The sequence below is a fragment of the Colias philodice genome, chromosome 5 (genome assembly GCF_061535455.1).
Source record: "Colias philodice isolate Cphi_HAF_F1 chromosome 5, ilColPhil1 Martin Lab GWU primary, whole genome shotgun sequence".
In the NCBI taxonomy this organism is placed as follows: domain Eukaryota; kingdom Metazoa; phylum Arthropoda; class Insecta; order Lepidoptera; family Pieridae; genus Colias; species Colias philodice.
The window spans coordinates 3,453,580-3,469,162 of NC_143090.1; the positions used below are offsets into that span (position 1 = coordinate 3,453,580).

Consider the following 15,583-nt stretch of genomic DNA (forward strand, 5'->3'; position numbering starts at 1 on the left):
TGAGAAAGTAAAATCTTATTAAAATCGGTTCAGAAGTGTCCCAGATCCATTGATGTCTCTTGATAAATTATAAAATTCATATCAGGTAGATGAATTTCGTAGAAGCTAATACAATATTGATACCAGCCAATATTTTATTCAGCACCTAGTATGGCTGAAAGAGCAGTACCTATAAAATTGTACCTACAGAGTGTAGAATGTGCAGTTCTTCATAGATCTATAATATAAATTTATTGCATGTGAAATGGTCACAATTGCAAAAAGGGTAGTCGAATTTTCAGCGTCTTGGCGCAACTGTGGTGGTGACAGCTTTCGCCATGAGGTAGACCGTCAGGCCTGATGTAGATTTTACATAACTAATTAGATAGACTACAGGCCCATGTTGAAAAAATTATGGGTCATTTGACCCACCACCTGACCTATCTAGAATGATATAAGAGCATAAAATAATAAGATTCAGCACTATGACGTCACTCGTAAGCTGTCCACCTGAGTGCAGGTGAGAATTCGAAAGTTCAGGTAGAGATTTTCTCCCCTTGTCTCCATGATTTTTGTACGGCGTTGCGGAATAATGGCTTAAAAGCAGTATAGAAATAGTATGACACAGATGCCGTACAAAAATGGTGGTCCACAAAGTCGGAATTTATTTTTATTTTTCGACAGTTGCCGGGGTAAATTTGGTCATTTGATTTTGTACGGCATCTGTGTCATACTATTTCTATACTACTTTTAATCAATTATTCCGCAACGCCGTACAAAAATCATGGAGACAAGGGGAGAAAATCTCTACCTGAACCTTCGAATTCTCATCTGCACTCAGGTGGACAGCTTACAAGTGACGTCATAGTGCTGAATCTTATTATTTTATGCTCTTATATCATTCTAGATAGGTCAGGTGGTGGGTCAAATGACCCATAATTTTTTCAACATGGGCCTGTAGTCTAAGACTTTAATAATCTCGCTATTATTTTATTCTTATACTTCCTATTACCAATCGAAAACAGCTTTAGTTATTCGGTAAAGATGTAGGTATATAGTTTTACAATGGTGAAAGCATTTTTAAAAATCGGTGCAGAATTTTTTGGGAAAAAAATACAAACATACATACAAAAGTTTCCTCTTTGTAATATAACATTAGTTAACATAATCTTTTTCTATTGACGTCGTAGTCCTTGGTCGGATGACTAGCAAAGCCATGAAAGCGTAACAAACTTTCCCATTTTAGTTACGAATCAATTTTTATGGCACGGTAGGTATGTATTTATACCAATATTAGCGTTGCATATTATAATACCTACTAGCTGTGCTGCGCAGATTCAACATACCGGTACAAAAGCACCTGAGTAACTGGTACACATGCTATGAAGCTAGGTAGGTACATAATTATTGCGAACTGCATAACATTAAAATCAGTTCAGTGGTATTCGTGTGAAAGAGCAACAAACGTCCATAGGTACATTATAAGTTGGACTAGTAAAATTTACGATTCTGTAGCAGTATTCACAGTTGTGATGTCGTTTCTAGTGTAGTAATTTTGTAGTAAGTATTAGACATTTGATTTGTACGAGACTATTATTTCAAAATACTATACCTATAGCTCAAATAGAACCTGTCAACAACAGCATAGCAATACACCCATTCCGGAATCCTCAACTAAATTGGGATAACGTTGGTTGACAGCCAAATCACATGCGTTTATCACGAGATCCCGTAGAGTCGATGTGTATGATGTAACACCATCATTCATAGCATAGTTCTGTTGGTATAGGTTGTCATAATTTTATCATGTAGGTATCCAAGCAGCAACATCCAAGTGAAGCGCCAGATTTTCTTAGAATATGATTCAGACGCTTTTATCTAAAGATTTTCACAGATAGTTCCGACCTTCTTTAGTCGCATTTACTTCTAATTTTTAACAAAGTACCAGGAATCGAACCCAGATCTTTGTGGAGGTAATGCCCACAAGTTCAAAAGAGGTCAAATAGTTATAAATCGTTCGATATTATAATTATATAACTCTATATCTTCTCTTGTATCGGCTTTTCGGTAATATTTCAAAAGAAAAATAATTATCTGTTCTAAGTTTAATATTTTACAGCATATTCAAAAGCAAAATTATGTCGATAAAAACATTTCAGGTAGTTCGAGAAGTGTGCCTGATTTAGTAAAAGCTAATTTTCAGACTGTTTGTATGCATTTCCTGAGAACATTTACTATGGTGGTGTTTATTTTTTTTACACCATATGAAAGTAGAGATTTCAATGAATAAAAGGCACCCCAAGTTTTTGAAAAAAGCTGATATTTTGACGGGTGACTTTTCGATTGAAAATTAGGTTTGGTATTCATTCAAAATAAGGCGAAAAAATAAATATTTTCAATCAAATAAATTACAGTGTATTTGGGACATAATAAAGTAAGTTTCCACCAAATTTCGTAGAAAAAAAATAAATTTTGAAGTAGATAGAAATAAAAGACCAAAAACTTGGTTTTTTGAATTTTTCACCTAAATTATTAGGTTATGTGAAAAAATTGTGAATACAAAAGTTGTAGAACTTTTAATTACCTACAACTTTGCCATTGAACTTTTTTCTATAGGACTTGTAGTTTTGTCGGAAATCGAGAGAAACCATTTTTTTCTCTTAAAAGCTCCCCCCTCCCGCTTCCCGAACTCGGATTGACCGTAATTTATTTTTCCTTACATTTTTATCATATTCCCCTCCTTTTCTAATGGGTTTCATCCGACTCCGATTTTTTTTTGTTTCAAAAATTATCTACTCTAGTCTATTGGTAGTTTCTTTTATTTGAAACTGATAAATTCAAACGTCGTCTTTTGTTAAGCCTACTAGAAATCATTTTCTTAGGATTTTGGATAACTTTTCGAATTTTTATAGGGTCTGAATTAATAATTTCCATAAATCAATCCTAATTTTATGTATTTCTGCTGTCTTCGTAAATTTATAGTTAGAGCAATCTAAATTAGTTGAGAAAATAATTAATAAATAATAATATATAGGTGAGATTGGTAAAAAATGTTCAATAGATATTGGTTTGTATCATTTAATCGCCCTAAAAATGTACAATACAGATGCTGACATTCTCGAACAGCATAACAACACAAGACGATGACAACACGCAAAGTGTAACTGGCTTCAAAAAGTCACCATCTTTACATCATTATACTGGGAGATTTCCATAACATGATTATAATAATTAACAGTCTACATATAAACCAGGAATAGGAATAACTGAATGTTTACGTACAACGTTTTATTTGCAGATTTTTATACTACATAATTAAATAAATTGCATTCCTGATGACACACTGGTGTGTAACACATTTACACATAATGTCCTTACACCACTATGAGGGTGAGGTTTCACACATTCTATTCCTTGGCCGTGCACTCCAGATTTTATACACTGAAACCTCTTTAGGATGGCAGTAGTAGTGTTCTTAAAAGTAATTGGTTTAGAAAGCGAAGAGCAGCAAGAAGGCCATCATAAGACAGAACAGACCCATAGCCTCAGACAGGGCGAAACCCAAGATGGCGTATGAGAACAGCTGCTGCTTCAGGGATGGGTTCCTGGCGTAACCGATGATGAGGGAACCGAACACTGTTCCAATACCAGCACCTGAAACACCCAGTCATGATATCATTTTGTTGTCTGTTCATCTCCTATACTGTTCTGGGGATATTTCAATGTTATTTAATTGATTTAAAATTTAAATTAATAAAGTTGGATATGCTTATCACTCAAATATTTATACAATGAGTGATTTTGCACAGCACTTTGTGCAAGTTATTTTTTTTTGTTAAGATAAATTTTGTAACAATATAAGTTTAGTTTGTATAGAGTTGATAATTATTGATTAACTAACAAATTAACATTTTTTAAAGAGACAACACAAATTATGCAATAAAGAATTATATTAGTAAATTGTGCTCACCTGAATGGTTAGTAGTATTAAAGACATGCACCAAATAAAGCTTCCACCAGACATAATCACAAAATATATACACTGTACATAAAAATACTTAAAAAAAAAATGAACACAACATCTTCTAAAAAGCGAATAGCATCAAAAATGCAATCATTAAACAGAAAAGTCCCATAGCTTCAGACAGTGCAAAGCCAAGAATCGCATATGAGAATATTTGTTGCTTGAGCGATGGGTTTCTAGCATAGCCAATGATTAGGCACCCAAACACCACACCAATACCAATACCTGGAGGGAGCGATAAATCATGCTGTTAATGTGTTAATATGCTTCTACATATATGATTTAAAACTAGCTATTCAATTGATGGAAAGGAGGAAGTTATAAGAGTTTATTAAGATGAATTGTTAGTAAAAATATTAAGAATTATTTCATTTAAAATAAGTATTTCGTTAATATTTTTTTAATTAACTTCTTCATCACATGTAGAATGCAAATTGCTTCCTCATTATGCAACCAATTGTTACATAAAAATTCCCATAATTATAGTTTTCAAGTAATCAAGTGTTTGATTAAGCACTTCTTTCATAGATAAGATAAATGCAGTTAAAAATAAGCGAGCCAGTGGTTAAAATATGATATTCATGCAAACAGTGAACATGCAGTTACTTTATAAATTATTGATTGAATTTTCTTCCAATTTCACACGCAAAGTCCCACCCATGTTATATAACACCAACATTGCTCTAATGATGTTAGTTCTACCTCAGAACTTTAAAGTTGAACATGATAAAGAGAATTCATTCATATTTAGTGTTAAAGCAAGCACACAAAAAAGTAATTACTTTAAGTTGGCATGATAAAGAGAATATGTATGAACATATTTAGTGTTAAAAATGATAAAGCAAGCACAGAAAACCCTGTAATTGTTGAATCTTACCAGAGCCAGCTACTCCTACTGTCGCCGCACCAGCACCAATGAATTTGGCAGCAGAGTCAATGTCTTTTGTGACAGATGTGGTTTGGAAAGAACGCACAGCCGACAGCTGAGCTGGCGCAGCAGGCACCAGCTGTGCATGTGTGGGGACTGCTGCCAGTGGCCTCACAAGAGCTGTGTTGCTGAAGATCTGGAATTATATATGGCTGTAGTCGCAGCTTGATGCGATTATGGCAGAAAGCTGAGTCAAGACCCTTTTCTGGAAATGCAGTGCACACAAAGTACCAGATTCTCAACAAACATGGCGTCTAATTTATGTCTAATTTTATGTAGGTATTGTACTTTCTTTCTTCTTATTTTTTGTGTTTTCTTCTTGTGTGTGTACCTTTTTCTAGAAATAAATGTTTTTTCTTTCTTTCTTTCTATATACACAATTAATAAATAGAGATATCTAAAGACACTGCAGAAGATCAGTAGTTGTAGGAACCAATCAATAATAGCAGTTCAGATCATTGATGTTGTACTTTATGGGCAAAAAAATGTTAATTGGAATGATTTAATTCATATATTAATGAAGTAATAGGGTAGTTTTAGTGAGGTATGCATTGATTGATTGTAAAGAACTTCATCTGAAGTAAATCAATGAAAATTGAATTATGTTGTTATATAACAGCTGTGTTACCAACTGATGGGTTAAGTGCAAAGGTTTTAGGCAGTATTTGAACAGTAAATTTTAGTAAAAAAGCTTTAGAGAAGTCTTATTAGATGCATTTAAATGTTAAAGAAGGAAAAACTGGTAACTGAATAAACATGAACTTAAGATTTGCCAATAGATAAAATTTTGGAAAAGTAACAATTTATGAAACCCGGCTTTAAATGTTAATTAATTTTTGAAGTTGAACTGTATACTTACAGCAGACCTGGCTGCAGGGGCGATCAATCTAGCAGCAGACAGCATTTTTGTGTTTAGTTTGGGTGCGGCGATCGATAACTGAAAGAATAATATTTCCCGTAAATGCTAAGCCTATTTGGTGTTTGGACGAGATCGAGTTGATAAATGATTAAGTTTGAGGTTCTTGTCAGTTTGACCGCAGAGCGTTACGTAATTTACGACACTACGTAACAGAGACCCGATCTAACTTTTATGTATCAGATTTTGCTTGTACCGACGATATTACCACAAATCTTATAGCAAAATTAGCTCTGGAGGCGTATTTTACTGTAAACGTCAATATATTACGAATAGCGGAAAATGGCCGATACGGCGAATGATTACCGACGGATGAATTGTCTTTCCCAGGGGCAACTTACAAAATCACTAGCAAATATTAACACCAACACGCACTACGCGCCTATAATCGTTGAATATATCACTTTTTATTCAATAATGGTTTGCGATTTCAGCACTTTTTCACGATTACTGCAGTCACAATTCTCTACGACACTTACCAAAGAACACCGAGAAGGAGGAGACCGGCCTTTGGAATGTTCAATTTCTCAGTGGTGAAGTAAAACAGATTATAAAATCTATGCTGTCATTGGTTGACTTGCGCAGACTACGAAATTTCCGCCCGGAACAGCCAACTCTTTATTGATCTGCGCGTATGACATCTAGGTTGACTACTTTTTCTTAATATTTTTGTTAGAAGCAACCTGATTGTATTTTTTATGTTTCTAAAAATTATTATAGAATTATTAAAGTTATTACCGTATCAGTTGATTTTTGTTTAATATAAATCAATTATAATATTTTTATGAAAATTTTAATGAATACTGTTCCGTATTTGACTAGTGCACTATAGTCAATTCGACATGGCCGTCTTCATGATTAACATCTGTAAATTCAATGGCTGTGGCATAACTTTTCCTCGTCTGGCGGACCTAATCGAGCACATCGAAGATGTCCACATCGGTAAATATTAAATTGAAATCATATTCTTTCCTTTTAAATGATATTTCTATAATGTGATGTAAATGATGACCCCTCCCTTGATACGTCTTATCAATACGTCAAAAGTACCAACATTAGAATACTTTTTTGTATGATTCTAAAATGCGGGAATTTCAGTGTTATTGAATTTATTTTAAACAGTTTATTTTTGTTTAATTATTTTTATCGTCAACACTCTGAAAAGAATTCGTAACTTCGGCTAATAGCAGTGTGTTATTTATTTGAATCTCTATGTTGTAAACATTGAACAGCTGATGAATGATTTGTTTACAAAGTCATTTTATTTCATGAAAATATAACAAATTATGAATAAAATTAAAATTTACAGATTATGATCCCGCGGTCGTCGAGCAAAAAGAGGCTTCGCAGCCAGCATGCATTCCACTTAGTTATGTTTTAAAATTTTTCACGGAAGCATCCAGGCGGGAGATTCAAATGCCCCCGGCGGGCGAGGTCCGCAAGCGCCTGCTGTCTGCGCCGAAAACCCCATCAGTGCGCAGCAGTACACCTACAGGTTATTGCACTTAGATCGTTAATACAGATGTACGTTGTTTTATTTTACTTTATCGTTTTTTGTGGTTGTATGCATCATAGGAGGAGACAGTCATTTTTTTAGATAGCTTCGAAACAACTGATGCTCAAAAAGTAAAAACATCAAATGCCTGTGACGAATGATGAACCAAATTTTACAGTCGTATCTAAGATTATTTTCAAAAAAAAAAAAATTATACCACATATAATTTTAGTACAGTAGTTAGATAGAGTTACTACATAACACAACACTTAATTTTTTGTATGGCTTATAGTAAAAGGACACAAAAAGGAATGGCTAGAAGTTACGCATATTAGAAATCACTTAGGTATACGTATTTATGTAGTACTAGGTTTCCGCCCGCGGCTTCGCCCGCGCAGTCAAAGAAAAACCTGCATAGTTCCCGTTCCCGGTTTGATTTCCGGGATTGCGTCATTTTCCCGGGATAAAAAGTAGCCTATGTCCTTTCTCGGGTATCAAAATATCTCCATACCAAATTTCATGAAAATTGGTTCAGTAGTTTAGGCGTGATTGAGTAACAGACAGACAGACAGAGTTACTTTCGCATTTATAATATAAGTATGGATGTACTTTATTAAATATACCTATTTATATATTCAAGGTAGCTCTAGTGTTTACTGTTTAGTTTGATGTACTTAGTCACTATCGTTGCACGCAATGCAGTGTCACTTACCTAGATTTTTCAATTACGGACTTGTATAATTTGTAAGAGATTATTTGCGGATGCACGCACATAATAAATAAGTTATTTATACGTTTTTGATGAAATCATATGAATGCAAGTTATTAAAATTATGAACATAGGCACGTAATAGGTAAATAGGGTTATAAGACAAATGATCTTAGGAAATTATAATTCATACCTGATTGATATCGAATACACTAGTCTTTGCCCGCCCGGCGCGCCGCTTTAATAAGTAACAAATATGTAATATAGAAAAGGGCGACTAAATACATAATATAGAATGATCGAGAAATACGCTATCCATTGCTGAAAAAACTATGAAAATCGTTGTAGTAGTTTTTCAGTTTAGCGAATAGACAGACGTGTCGAAGAGCTTTTTTTCTGTTATACTTACAATGAGTCAAAATTGAAACATGTTTTTTTTCGTTTAATACTCACTATTGGTATAATTTGTATCTAAAGCTATTAATTTACCTTCAATATACCGAGACAAAAATTAATTAGAGAATATAGGTAAACCAGAATCTGATGGCAATTAGGGAAATCAAAATTTAGAGTGTGCAACCCTAGGGAAAATGGACAGAACGATCTTGATACTGCGTATTTTTTATTTTGTCCTTAATATCATTAGTCACATTATACAAGTGGATAATACTGTATTTATTAATGAGATATCCACGAATTATTATGTAGGTACTTATTACATGTATAATATATTACTTTTCTAAAGGTATCTAATACATAATAATATTATGTATTTACACATACCTATATTTGAATAAATATAATTATGGAATGTGAAAATATGGATGTAATGATAATGCAGATCAAAACTTATTTACTATATTTAACGATTGTTTAAAAATTTTTATAAAATAAAACAATAATAAAATAAAATCATGTTTATTTTCGTAAGTATTAACACATTATAAAATTGACTTGTACACCTTGGACTTGACAAATAGCCGAATTGGAAACTCTTGTAATAAGTTTTCATAAAATTATATTTTATTCAACAAACAATATTATAGTTACCTATTTATAACATTTTTAAATTAAAGTATCAAAACGGGTAAGTCCAACTTAGCAACAAAATCTTTCACGCGCTTTAAAATTGAAAATTGTGATGTGTTTGACCCTTCTTCATCGAATATTTTTCTAATACACATTGTAAACAACACCTCTTGCTTGTGATCGCAGCGGTTTTATCGACATTTCGAATATTTTGAAGACAAAATCCTAAAAATTTATCATCAACACAAATAATTTGACAACCAATTTGATAGTTGTCAAATAAAGTTGCCACATGAAAATCTCGTATTTTTTAAATCAGGGTTGGATTTCGTAGTATAATTATACTATTTGTACCATATTTTCATGCTTTGTAGTATGTAGTATCGTAATACATGTATACTATGCAAAAATACCATAATTTTATCCTGGGAACAAATTGTTTTATTGATTCAGTCAGCTTTCCTACAAATCCTACAATTGAGGGAATTTTTGTACATATGGCAACATTAAATCAGGCTAGCGCTGCCACAAGCTTCGGGGTTTCCCCTCGATGAATGTAGAATTAAACTCTCCGTTGTTTTGACGGAGTAGGATAGATATATTTTATGTATGGTGCGTGTGAGAAAGACGATGATATAGTATAGAATTCGTAAACAAAGCGATTGTAGCGTACTGCGTACTTCTTCGATAGACAGTTCGACACCGAATTTAACCCTTCTTGATTTAACCCCTTCATCCCGCTGTCAAAGTCAAACTATTGTAGATCTGGATGACATCGCATGCGTAATTTCTAAAATGGCGACCAGAAATTGCCTTTGGTCTTGTAATTTCTTATGTTTTTTATTCTATAAATTTATTTTATTAATCAATTTTAGTTCTTTTATTTAAATTTAAAACGTAATCGACAAAAAACGAAACGTAGTATAATTTATGATTAAGTAGTATAATTTTTACTTCCATAGACAATAATTTTCGGAGGGTCTGAATCCAACACTGTTTTAAATATAAATATGCCATCAGATTCTGGTAGACCTATAAATAACAAATAGTTATGATGATGATGGAGATGCTTCAAGAAGCAATCTACAGTTTTTCTTAATGACTATACCCATTATTATTTTATACTGAACTTAATATTTAGCGCTTGTATAAAAAAAAACACGTTTCTTCTAGTTATCTTAATTTCTTGTTTCTGTGTTTTGTCCAGATCGCTTTTCAGTCAGATAGTTATTTTAATTTCAAATAGTAAGAAAAATACAGCCATGAGGCCGTGGATCCAACTTAGTTACACGTAGTTACGTGTACTTGTGAATCAATTGAAATTTCTCTCCTTCTTTATAATAAAGTCTACTTCTATTCTCTATCTATCATTATAATATAGAATATTAATAATAATCGATTTTATGCGACCTCGACTTGTGTTTTCTCAACGTTATCAATATTTTGTGAACTCTGGCGTGTCTGATCTGATCTAAACCCGGCTTCGTCTAAATAAATGCACTGTGTCAAATAGGCATAAAATTTTGCCTATTTGACTCAGGAATATAGACGTAATAGCTTTCTGTTGGTAATTCAGTATTTGGTAATTCAGGTAGCGAAATGGATGACGAGGAAGTGATGAGCCCATCTGAAGACAGCAACGATTCGTGGACGAACGTTGAGGAATACAGCTCTGAATTCATTTTGCAGTATGGTGTCAAGTGAGTATTATAAAACTATTTAATTTTTAAACGTAATTAAAGTGTCTTAAATAAAATAATCGAAGTAATTAGGGTGGAATAGGGGTAGGGCATTTTATTTTTTTACTTTAACGTCTTTACGGCATTCCCCGACCTAAAAAGCTTTATTGTATTTTGTTGGCAAGCGAATTTGCTTATTCTGAATTTCATGTACATATTTTGAATTCTTTTACAAACACTTTTTCGGAAATCGTATTGTATTGACAACTTTTACAAACTTGAATATGTTGCAGTTCAAAATACCTACTTCATTGGTACATATACACATTTTACCTACAATTTAATGCAGAAAACACAATAAAAAATATTTTCCAAGCGTTTATCATATTAAAAAAAATCATTATTTCAGAATGAACGCTAGTGCCACCTCTGGTGCTTTAGGGCCGGCCGCACAAGAGAAGCCCTTTGCTTGCCCCGTGCCTGGATGCAAGAAACGTTATAAGAATGTCAACGGTATCAAATATCACTCCAAAAATGGCCATAAGAAGGATGGGAAGTGAGTAGAACCTTTATAATAATTATATGTTTTAAAAATAAATATGATAGCAGGACTTTTGTAATAAGTCGGGCGAATTTTGAATTATTATTGGTGACAATTTTATCACAGTTTTATGAAAATATGCAAAAAATCCTTTGGTATTCCTCTAAATCTTTTAAAGTTTAGATTTTAATTGGTCAAATTAATGCGCAATTTTTTTTTCAATTAATAGAGACTGTTTTGTTAATAATATTTATTTTAAAAGATATCCAGTACTGTCAGCCCAAGAACCTTATAAACATAAGGCTCCATCCGGGACTAAAAAGCGATTGACTGCCCAAGAATATTTTTGGAAGAAATGGGTATTATTGCGAATGTTGATTTTGTGTATTTTGTTGATTATTTTGTATTTGGAAGGAAAATGTAGAATGAAGTTAATAGAGATAATATAATCATTCATAAATCTACTAGTCTACTAGTAAATATGGTATTGAGTAGCTACAGTAATATCATAAGTAATAACCATTAATTAATTATTATTCATTAATTGACAGTTTGTAATAAATAGTACAGCGACGTATAAAAAATCAGTCGAATTCTTCTTTCAAATCTCTTCTTTCAACTAAATGTGGGTACCTTTGAAAATTTCAGGGTAAGAAAGGCCTACAAATGCCACTGCGGCAAAAGCTACAAAACGGCCCAAGGGCTTAAGAGCCACTCGCTCACGCAACACGTCAGCCAGCCCTCGACCTCCGCGGTGACCACCAGCGAGCGAGTCCACGTGAAAATGCCAGGCTTAGTCGTAACCGCCTCCCCAGCCCAACGACAACTCAACATCATAGACAGCATCGACACAAACAAATTAGTCAGAATCTACGACAGCATCAAAACAAAAGATCTCCCTTCCTTCACTATCCCGAAACACAATCTCACAAACTTGAACATCATCAGTGCTAATCAGAACCAACTGCGGCACTCGGTCCTTCTAACCCCGAACTCGACGCCCGGCTCGAGCCCGATGGACAAAATGAAGTTTGACAGATCGCCCAAAGTGACAGTGACGTCACAAGACTCCGCTTACGTCACAGATATGTCGAACGTCACTAACGAACGCAGGGGTTGAACAATACCGCAACGTCGTTAACGCGCAGTTCCTAATTCCTATACAAAAAGGTTATTTACGGCCACATATAATTTATTGTGATTATTATTTATAGATCTTTTCGAATGCGAGAGCTATAGTGCTTGAATGTTGGCAGCGCTGGCTCGAACGAATGTTGCCAGATGCGAAAGTATGTTTGAAATTATTTATTTATATTTAGTTTAAATAAGTGTAAACGCACGCAGCTTTGCACGCCTAGTTTCGTTGCACTTTAAACTTGTTGTTTGTTTTTGTTCGAGAAGTATTTTTCGTTGATTAGTTTATTCTGTTTGCTGTGATTATATTATTTGGTATTTTATTTATTTTTGTTACCAAAGCGTTATGAATATTAGACAAATTTAGACCTCACGTAGTTTGTAATTAAGAACGATGTGTTTGTTGTGGCTTCACTATTTTAAACTAACGAAAAAAAAATTCAATTCATTACGACAGGGTACCTCTTTCGTGGTTGGTCCTTGCATTTTATAAAAACGAAACACATCTTCGAACATTTCAAGAAAAATAGTTTTATATTCGAAAGGAAGCTTATCTACAATAATTTATTTACTATTCAAATATAATACTCGTTTGTTTTGTTTACATTTTTTCATTAAATATAATGCAAAGGCTAACCGAGTACACGAAATGTCATCACAAAAATATCCTTGTGCCATTTACGCCATTGTGTACTTATTATATAAAATGCTTTAATTCACATAAGTTAGTGTTGTAAACATACATTGCATGTTTGTAAAACGAAAAAATCAATAAAAATGGCATTTGATCTTAAGTATCATCTAGGATTATAGATATACTCTTAAATGTGATAATAATTATAGAAAAAAAAACAAAAAAAAGCTTGTAAGCGTATACCTAATACCTATATAGTGTTAAATAGGAAATAAGGCTGATTTATGTGAACTTTTAAAATAAGTCTGTTCTTAGTTTTTATAATACATATAAAGTATGTAACTATAAAGTAGTGGCTAGGTTAGTTCGAAATCTCAATAAGTATTGATTTTCATGAGTGTATTGTCGTGTGTAGTAAACGTCTATTTCGGTAATATTTTCTCTTTGAATTTTAATATTTAAGTCTAAATATTGGATATTTTTTCAAATTATTTTTAATATTTTGATCGCCACTCGAACAATAGCGAAAATTAGTTGTGGGCAACTATAAAAACCTCAAAGAAGTAAAAGTTGGCTTTTATGTATACCTTGCCTTCCAAAAATTATCTATATTTTTCATCTGAATATTTTCACTATGACGTAAAACTTGTAGAAACCTAAGATCAGACTTTGGATCATTAACCTAGCTATAATGTCGATATAGGTGTGACTGTGCCTTTTTATTTTGACTGCTATTTATAATCTGTATGAATCTGTCTGTACCACCAAAAAATACATTATTTTCACACTTTTGTAATCTCCATAGCAGAGTTGAAATTTTGTATCACCTACGTAAAGAGTTTCGGAAAAAGTTTTAAGGTGCTATATCAAAAACGTAGTTCTGAAAGTAGGTAGAATGTTATCTACATTATAGTTGGGGCAAAAAATAAGAGCTTAGGTACAGTTTAGAAACATAGTTTCTGAATGACTGCGTTTGTTTCAATTAAAAGTAATTATCATCAAGTATCATTACCAAAGAATATGGTATCTCATAGCCAATGGTTTTGTTAGATTACTGTCCTGTTAATGTAGTATTATATATTTTTTCAAGGTAGTCCAAACAACATTTTTATCGCTTAATGCCTTCTGTGCTATTTGCTATTCACACTGGAACTATTAAATACTTAGAGTCGTCAAATTTATTAGATTTTCTTCGGTACAGAACACTTTCTGAAATGCTGCTTAATTTTTATGTTGCCTCTTTAATTTCCGAATGAAGTGACACTTAAAATTAAGTACCCTTTAAAAATCCAGAGATGTTTATATTGTTTTACAAATTTATCTATTTATTTTGTTACGATTAGTCATTACCTTTATCATTAAGACTGATTGTTATTCGCTCCTAGGAACGTAAACCACGAACATAACATTGGTTTTTCATAATAATAATTGTATTATAGTGTACATGTTTCGTGGTTTAATATTGTTTGATTAAATTATTATTAGTTTTAGGACAAGAAAGACATTAATAAGCTCATTTTTAACAATTATTTATTTACTAATAAACGCGATTATTTTATAAAAAAATGTTAAGTTAACGCGAAATTGATGGGTGGGTGCTGATGAGATCTTATTATGGGGACATAGTCCATGCATGTTGCTAGTTATTGCAAATTTTGTGCCACTTTGAATGATATAATATCTAAAAAAACGATTTAGCTTGAAAAGCATCGAATAGGCATGACGAAAGATTTTCAAAACCTCTTCCATAATGTGTGAATACGTTTATTAAACAAGAAAAACCCTATATTTCGCTAATTTACTCAAATTTAACGAAGATAAAAGCCATTTTTCAAAAAATATTTATTAACTGTGCTAAAACAGCTCACAGGTGTCATGGCGTAGGCGTGACGTCACTCTTACGTAAATACGTAATTATCTGTGTGCATAGCGAAGTAAAATTAAACAAATATTTAATTATAAAGTGTTATGGAATCTAATTTCAAAGTTTATGAGTGGTGTGCAGTATTGCAATGTGAATCTACATAAAAATAATACTCAAAAAAAGTGTTAGTAATGAAGAATGTTACTAGGTATGCCAAATCCCTTGAAATTGTGTTTCAGTAAAGCCTGTATGTATACAAATACACTAGTTTTTGTCGTAGTCAAAAATACCAAGTAGTTTTGATTTTATACGCATTCAAAGTTTCGAAAAATATCGAGTCTCGCTAATAGTCACGTGACCGCTTGTGACGTCACGTCACAACGCTTAGTATCAAGTCGGCAGCGCTGTAATAGTAGCTTGCGCAGTATTTTGATGGGTTTTCGTCCGCAAATTTCGTTAATAGTCCAATAATAGTAATTATTATTCGTTTAATAAAATAACAGTCATGCCAAAGTTTCATCTTTATTTAATAGTTTCTCAAAATATTCTATACGATTGCGTTTTTTCACTGCTGATCTCTGAGGTTTATCTTCATTTTCCTCTTGACATTTGAATTTGTGTGGAACTATACCCTGTTTTTGTTTAATTCTT

At 32.8% G+C, this 15,583-nt stretch overlaps 2 protein-coding genes and 1 long non-coding RNA gene across 5 annotated transcripts in view; 1 reads left to right on the forward strand and 2 right to left on the reverse strand.

Moving 5' to 3' along the window:
• LOC149488349 (uncharacterized) overlaps nt 1–15,067 on the reverse strand; it is a 97,840-nt gene extending 82,773 nt beyond the window's left edge. Inside the window, exon 1 of the long non-coding RNA XR_016315588.1 lies at nt 14,919–15,067. This is a non-coding gene — a long non-coding RNA (uncharacterized LOC149488349). The remainder of the gene's footprint in view (nt 1–14,918) is intronic.
• Nucleotides 3,044–6,483, reverse strand: ATPsynC (ATP synthase, subunit C). Of its 3 annotated transcripts, none has more exons than XM_089695498.1 (4): nt 6,327–6,483; nt 5,791–5,868; nt 4,881–5,067; nt 3,044–3,633 (listed from the first exon to the last, which is right to left on the reverse strand). In XM_089695498.1, the coding sequence occupies exons 2-4, from the start codon at nt 5,833–5,835 to the stop codon at nt 3,470–3,472; spliced, it is 396 nt and encodes a 131-aa protein (XP_089551624.1). In that variant the 5' UTR covers nt 5,836–5,868; nt 6,327–6,483; the 3' UTR covers nt 3,044–3,469. The 3 variants fall into 3 exon arrangements, with proteins under 3 accessions (XP_089551624.1, XP_089551625.1, XP_089551626.1); XM_089695499.1 differs by having other exon boundaries at nt 6,189–6,329; XM_089695500.1 differs by lacking the exon at nt 6,327–6,483 and adding an exon at nt 6,154–6,299.
• On the forward strand, nt 6,680–14,265 carry LOC149488357 (juxtaposed with another zinc finger protein 1). Its single transcript, XM_089695497.1, has 5 exons — nt 6,680–6,789; nt 7,157–7,342; nt 10,672–10,780; nt 11,169–11,315; nt 11,949–14,265. The coding sequence occupies exons 1-5, from the start codon at nt 6,690–6,692 to the stop codon at nt 12,418–12,420; spliced, it is 1,014 nt and encodes a 337-aa protein (XP_089551623.1). The 5' UTR covers nt 6,680–6,689; the 3' UTR covers nt 12,421–14,265.
• Nucleotides 15,068–15,583: the final 516 nt, after the last annotated feature.

Excerpts from the sequence above, each read along its gene's own strand:
- LOC149488357 (XM_089695497.1), top strand. The coding sequence starts at position 6,690 with ATGGCCGTCTTCATGATTAACATCTGTAAATTCAATGGCTGTGGCATA. Across the intron at positions 6,790-7,156 it reads CATCGAAGATGTCCACATCG|ATTATGATCCCGCGGTCGTC; the intron begins GTAAATATTAAA and ends TAAAATTTACAG. Across the intron at positions 11,316-11,948 it reads GGCCATAAGAAGGATGGGAA|GGTAAGAAAGGCCTACAAAT; the intron begins GTGAGTAGAACC and ends TGAAAATTTCAG.
- ATPsynC (XM_089695498.1), bottom strand. The coding sequence starts at position 5,835 with ATGCTGTCTGCTGCTAGATTGATCGCCCCTGCAGCCAGGTCTGCT. Across the intron at positions 5,068-5,790 it reads CCCCTGCAGCCAGGTCTGCT|ATCTTCAGCAACACAGCTCT; the intron begins GTAAGTATACAG and ends ATATAATTCCAG. Across the intron at positions 3,634-4,880 it reads AGTAGGAGTAGCTGGCTCTG|GTGCTGGTATTGGAACAGTG; the intron begins GTAAGATTCAAC and ends TGGGTGTTTCAG.